We start from the raw sequence: 7,010 nt of genomic DNA on the forward strand, positions 1-7,010 counted from the left end.
GGAGCAAACATGGCCAGAGCCTGCATATCCAGAGGCTAAGGTTTCTAGCACGGGCTGCTTTCTACTGTTATAATTTGTGGCACGGAATCAGTGAGAATCTGCTCTGCTGAAAATATTTGGCCTGTGAAAACTCCCACACTGTGACAGATGTCAAGTCCAATTAAGCGACTCGTGTCCAGGTTTCTGTCCAATAGGATTTCACATTAAATATCAATTTAAGGAGTGGGGGGAATGCTATCCCTCTTTCCCTATGCCTTTATCTCTGCCACCATCTCCAGGCTCAACCCTTTGGTACCCGGAGAGAATCCACAGCATCTCTCTGTTTCTCTCCTTCTGTCACCTTCCCCAGCTTTTCTTTGCTTCACTGTCACTACAAGGGGGACTTGCACTTTTTCACCAACATCATCTCTTGCAGCATTTTAAGCCACTGGCAATGGTTTATATATATATATATATAAATAAAAGAGATAAAGAAGGAGTTGGGACAGAAGGATACGACGTATATTTAAAATCTGATCTTCAAGGACTGGAAGAAAACTAAACATTTATTTCCCTCTACCCCAGTAAATAAATACATACATAAAGAGAAGAAGGGGACGCATCATTATTCCTGATTTACAGTACTGTGTGCCTGGGACTAGAAGAGACATCAGCTGAACAAAGCCTATCTCTACCTAACAATCTCACTTCTGAGCCAGATCATATCAGGGACCTGCCTATCATTTTCTCTTTACAGGGGTAAGCCAAGGAGTACAACGTAAATTAATTCTTATCCCGACCATCATCTTTCTCGATTGTGCTGCTATTAGGAAGGAGAGGGGGAAAATATCTTGATCGTGTTTATCTCCGCATCTCTTTTGTTATTTATCGAAACCTGGGAGGAGGAAGAGAAGGGGAAAACAGCACTTTTCAACACATTCCCTCCCCTTGCCCCCAGACACACCGGCTACAGATATATTATAGATCTTGGGAGAAAAAAAGACTCTGCCGGGGAAATGTATTTCTAATACGTCTTAAATTACCTACGTTGTTATTTATACTCTCCAAAAATTAGATAACATCTTCCATTTCTGGACTTGCGAGGCCATCACAAGGAATGCGATCTGCCGTTTCCAGTTCAGATAGAACAACTCGCTGCTTTTCTTTTTGATTCTGATTTTGATTTTTCTTTTTAATGTTCCTCTCCTGGAGTTTCGAACTGTAAAAGCACCAGGGTGGGGGACAGGGGGCTTTAAGGAAGACAGTTGCAAAGACTCAGGCAAGGTAAGCTCTCTTGAACTAGTAGTATTCTTTTGCAGGTGAAATTGGAATCGTTTTATTTGAAATCTCTCTTTGTTCGGATTGCCAACATAGACGCTGGATATTGTTTGAGATCAACCCAAATCGTAAAGAGAGGGAATTCAACACGCTGTATGGACAAACCTTACAGCAACTTTCTCCTATAACTAACGCTATAATTCCCCGTTTTATATGTTGCCACGCTGTCCATTTCTAAAGCTATTTATCTATCCCTTCTTTCCAATCAACCTCTCAGCTGCAAGGCGCTATTAATATTTTTCAGAAGAGCTCTGATCTTTAACCTGCGTAGTGACTTGCTATTTTGTTTTGTATTCTTGCTTTCAGAACCTCATTAGTAAAATAATCAGCATTTTAAAATGGCAATGAGCAATTCGGAACGTTCTAGTAATCTCCGAGTCTCTTCTAAATGAAGAAATAGCGCTGGTTTTCTTTCCCCGTTTTCTGTTTTGTAATCGTTTCATGTTTGTTTCCTTTGCTCTCTACACAGCTTCCTGCAGCTCCACTGTTTGTTTTCTTGACACATTCGCTGGCATATTGATAGACTTTTAATCCGAGTGGAGGTGCTGTAATAAAACAAGTAGCTACAGAAAGATCTATATTTTAGACTCCGAATTCCCACTCAGCCTGCCCTCAAACGAAGCGCCTCGATGGTGAAAAGCATTTCCAACAGGCTGAAAGCTTACCTGGCCCCTCACCCTCTATTATTAATTACCGTGATTATTTTATTTCAAATCTTTAATGCGCTCTGCATCACGCAGTCTTTCGTTTTGAAGATTTTTTTTTGCAAACTCGTTCTGAATAATAAATAAAAGAATAAAATAAATAGTGATGATAATAATAAATTATTAAATGCCCACAGTAGTTAAGATCACAAACTTTACGTTGAAATACTTCGTAATCCTAATTTTTGTGGTAGGATGAAGTATTTCCTCCTCCCTCCCCCGCGCTACATATGTGTCCAAGGTTATTCTCTCGTTGCCTGATGTATTGTTTTATTACATGCCGGCATGTCCATATGAGTTCCTGGATTTGTAATGCTGTCTACATGACAGATGGTGTTCTGTGAAGCTGCAAGAAGATACGATTCAATTTTCTTTTGAAAGGCACGTCTAAATTCATTCATTTATTTATATATTTTAGAAGGCGAGAGAGAGGGAATGAAATGTGAAAGTTTTGTTTTTTTTAAAACCGTTTTAATAACCTGGAACCCAGAAATATCCCCATCCAATCAGTTACTCTGACGCTATAGATTCAAGAAAATTAGCATGAGAAAGCAGCCCCGCATCGTAGGAAGAATAGAATAGAGGAGATACATTAGATCCTATAGGTTTGAGTGTATCTCCCCCATACTTCCACACCGGCCTTGTGGTTAAGGAGTCTTGAGTTATATTTCTTTCTATTTTAAGCCATCAAATCCATACTGGATTCCATTTCCCTCTTAAGAAAAAAAAGTTTAACAGGCCATTGGTAGAGGGGAAATGCTGTATTTAGAAATGAAAAAGCTATTGAATATTTGAAGGGTAGCTGAATTATTCTTATGTCGTTTTGTTATTGCTCCCTGGGCCTGTTTCCACAAGCAAACAAACGAGGAAAACGATCAGAGGAAGAATATTCTGTAAAAGCTGTTGACAGCTGTTAGATTGTAAATTACACAGTATGGTTTATTGTTCTGTCACTGGTAGTAACCCTTTCCACTTCATAAAAAAATGGATTTGAGCTTCCTCTCTAGAAATCTCCCTGTTATAACCTTGGTAAGATATAACGTTTATCTTTTGTATCGTTCTTATTTTACCGAGATGGGGGTTGTTTTGTTCAGAACCAGTTAGTTGGGATTTACAAACCCTTGGGAGAAGTAGGGAGGTGGTTCAGGCACGGGGAAGGACATTGGTAATTATTATTAAGTAATTAATATTTATAATTATTTATTATAATGATGTAATGTTTTCCAAAGCCAGGTAAAGCGAGATATAATCAGAGGCTAGAGGGCATGGTTCTACTCCGGAGTAACTCCCCTGAAGTCACTGACACAAAGCTAAAACTGACACAAGTGAGAGCAGAATCAAACCCCAGTCTAGTCTGCTTATACCCAACCTGCCTTTGTGCCCAAACACATTGTTGTCTTGTTGTTATCAACAGGCTCTATCTCTAGCAGGTCTCCTGGTTTGATCTGGTGTCTCTTTCTCCTTGGGCCAAATTGTTCTGCCTTGCAACGGTGTCAGTCTGGAGTCACTCCCTTGCCTTGGCTAGATCGACTCCAGCCGGGTTACACCAGCGCGTGTCAGGAGCACAGTGCGGCCCTGTGTCCTGACCTGGGAGGCGATCACCGGCTTGCTCTCCCCATAGCGGAGGGGCACCGTCCCTGGCATTTTCAAGGGCAGGGAGTGTCATTCCAGCCCGGATTGGTACTGACGGGTGAGCTCCGCGAGCGGGGCGGGACTGGGTCGGGGAATGGGGCTTTTCCGGTCGGCTTGCACAGTAACAGTGTGGACTTTTCTGTTTTGTGCCTTCCTCCTTCCCTTCCCCTGTCCGTGTCACTGAAGGGTCATTTCCCCACCCCACCAAAATGATGCTCAGCCCGGACCAAGCGGCGGATTCCGATCACCCCTCCTCGGCTCCCTCGGACCCGGAGTCCCTGGTGGGGCCCGACGCCAAGGGGCTGCTGGGCTGCTGCGTCTCGGACCCGGAGCCGGTGGAGGAGGGCGGCGGGGAGGGCAAGGGGGGCGGCCGGGCGGCCCTGCACACCCAGCAGCTGAGCCGCGAGGAGAAGCGGCGCCGGAGGAGGGCCACGGCCAAGTACCGCTCGGCCCACGCCACCCGCGAGCGGATCCGGGTGGAAGCCTTCAACTTGGCCTTTGCCGAACTGCGCAAGCTGCTGCCCACTCTGCCCCCGGACAAAAAACTCTCCAAGATCGAGATCCTGCGCCTGGCCATCTGCTACATCTCCTATCTCAACCACGTGCTGGACGTGTAGGGGCTGGGCCGCGCGAGAGAGGGACTGCGGAAGCACTGATGGAGGGGAAGGAGGCGACGCGCACTGCCGGGAGGTGATACTGACAAGGGGAGACACTTGCAACATATTCCACCTGGGGAAGGGAAGAGGCATCCTGGGGGCCCTCTGGGCCCTTCCTGGCAGACCCCAGGGTGTATCTGAATCTTTGGGGGGGTTCCTCTGAGTCTTTCGGGTCAGACATTGCAGATGCATCTGCGTTTTCCAAGACAGCTGTAGGGCGTGATAACCAGCCAAGATCATTCATATCAATAGACCAACTCGCTGTCTCCTGCAGGGCTAGCTCCTTTGGAAATCACTCCAGATTTCGCAGGTAACATTTCATTGTCCTCCCTTTCTTACTGAAGGAGAGCTCAGAGCTGTGACGGCTTTAGGGGACAAAAGCTCCGAAATTAGAGACCTTTTTATTTCTCCTCCATGAAAATCGCACAGTGCCCTACACAAAATGCAAGAGAGGAGTTTGTTTTTCACACGAGAACTTTTACAGTTAGCCTCCAATTCAGCAAAGCACTTAAGCACTTGCCAGGTCAAGGGGACTTTAAAACGGGCCTAAGTTCTGCAAGCTTAAGTGCTTTGCTGAATGAGGACATTAACGACTCAGAAGGTAAAAGGAAGCTATAAAGAACATAAAAAGCGAAAGGGCAGATGCATTTCCAAAGTGTTCTGGGGGGTTATAAAAATATACTGAATATTTTGCAAGGTTTTCTTTTAAAAAATCATTTCCCACCTATACTGCAAGGTGGAAGAGCAGTTTGGTGACAAATATAGAAAGTCCAGGTTTAAGAAGGAAAGTGTAAAATCAGATTGTTTTTCAGGCTGACAAGTGCCCCTTTATATATCCAAAAACATCTACTTGTGACCTTAAACATGTGACCCATGGGTGCAGTTAAAAATAACTATTTTTTATTTAAGTTAGAAGGAGTAGACAATTTATTTTTTTCAAGACCTATTTATTTTTCTGAGTGGTGGCAATTTTACTTTGGATACTTTGTGCCAATTGGTTTATATAGTCGAGTGTTTACACTTTCTCCTGTGGAATACTATGTCTAACTTTTCAAGTGTTTGTTGGGATCAATACAGTGGTTATTTGTTTTTTGCTCCAATTATATTGCACTTGTATATGACAACCTTCCCTTCTGCCCTGTTTCTAAGTATATTTTATATATTAAGACATTTGTTCTTGAACGATTTTTCTTTTTTGTGTGAGATCAACACTAGCACTTCAGTAGGGTTTTTTTCAAATACTTGTTATTCTGAACTATAGTTATGTCTGAAAAGTACTTTGCAAACAGTTTATAAGGGAAGTAGTTTTTTGTCTGTGTGTGCGCGCGTGTGTGCGTGCGTGCATATGTATGTGTGTGGTATTTTTTTAGGAAATGGCTTTTTTCCTAAAAAATAAAAATAAAAATAAAAAAAAATCCAGGACTACTTTCCTTTGTAACAACCAAAAAAATTCTATAACCTGAAAATGTTTCATGTTCTCTGCTGTGAATCTCTCAAAACAAGGAGCGCATTTTAGAGACAAAAAAAAAAAAAAAAAAGTCTGCGATCCAAAGATTTTAATCTTTTCAGGGTTTTTTGTGTGTCTCTGTTGCTTTATATAATGCAATATTTTGTAGTGAAAATAGATAAATCTGGTTTCTATCTGATGCGTTTTTCATATCTCTCATGAATGGTGCGCTGTTTTGCATATAAATAAAAGTATCAAATAAAGCTGGTTTTTCCTAATTTTTTTCTTTGTTTTTTCCAAAGGTGGAAATTAGAAAGGATGCACAGCGAGTATTTGCTCGAGATCTTCTGAAGTTGTCTGTGAAAGAGTCTCAACAGGTTGCACAAAAAGGGACAGTTTCTGTCTGATACTAAAGATAATAATTTATCTGATAATAAAGAAATCCCTCAGATAATGCCCTGATCCTACAACTGGGCTCAACAGATTCAGTTGCAGGATCGGGGCCTATGTATGAGCTGCAGGACATTTTTCATCCCCTGCTCATTCCACTGGGCATCTGGGAGCACACTTTAAAGTTCAGGCTGTGAAGTCAAATCAAACCTTTAGAACCACCTGTTTTTACATAGTGTTTCTGATGCATTCATCTATGAGGCTGGCATTTCACATGTTTTGTCCCTGTCTGAATGAGAGATGTTTAGTTTAAGTTTAATTAAAATCCCTTCTCCCACTTCTGTTTTGGGTTCCATGAAATAAAAATAGACTTCTTGTTTATAAAAACTCCAACCCCGCTTATTTGGACAGGGCTACAGCTAAAATGACTGACATTTGAAACGTGGCATTAGTGTAGACCTGATTCTGTAAAGGTATATTACCAGGGTGAAAATCACACCGTGCAGAGGACCAGACAAGGCCTAAGAACCACTTCACTGACAATTAAGCTCTTGTCTGGCTCCTCTGCATGGGGTGAATTTACCTACAGTGCTTTACACTATGAGTAGTCCCATTGACTATAGGACACATTTTTAACCTTCACTGTAGTAATGATGTCCATCATCAGCCCCACAATCTTCACTGATGAATAGAGGCTTTGCTTAGTTTGAAAAAAGAAAAAAAAAAAGATTTGATTAGCCACAGTCCTGACCAGCTGAAAAACTATACACTGAGAAGGTACAGTAGACGATAACTCTAAAGGTGCATACTTTCATACGCACTGTGCAGCATATACAGATATAGCAGCCAGCTACAACCTTTTCA

General features: G+C 42.3%; 1 protein-coding gene across 1 annotated transcript; it reads left to right on the plus strand.

Moving 5' to 3' along the window:
• Positions 1 to 466: 466 nt before the first annotated feature.
• On the plus strand, positions 467 to 4,351 carry NHLH2 (nescient helix-loop-helix 2). Its single transcript, XM_032799913.1, has 2 exons — positions 467 to 1,263; positions 3,840 to 4,351. Exon 2 carries the CDS (start codon positions 3,863 to 3,865, stop codon positions 4,268 to 4,270), a length of 408 nt encoding a protein of 135 aa, XP_032655804.1. The 5' UTR covers positions 467 to 1,263; positions 3,840 to 3,862; the 3' UTR covers positions 4,271 to 4,351.
• The last annotated feature ends 2,659 nt before the right edge of the window (positions 4,352 to 7,010 follow it).

The sequence above is a fragment of the Chelonoidis abingdonii genome, chromosome 1 (genome assembly GCF_003597395.2).
Source record: "Chelonoidis abingdonii isolate Lonesome George chromosome 1, CheloAbing_2.0, whole genome shotgun sequence".
Taxonomy (NCBI): domain Eukaryota; kingdom Metazoa; phylum Chordata; order Testudines; family Testudinidae; genus Chelonoidis; species Chelonoidis abingdonii.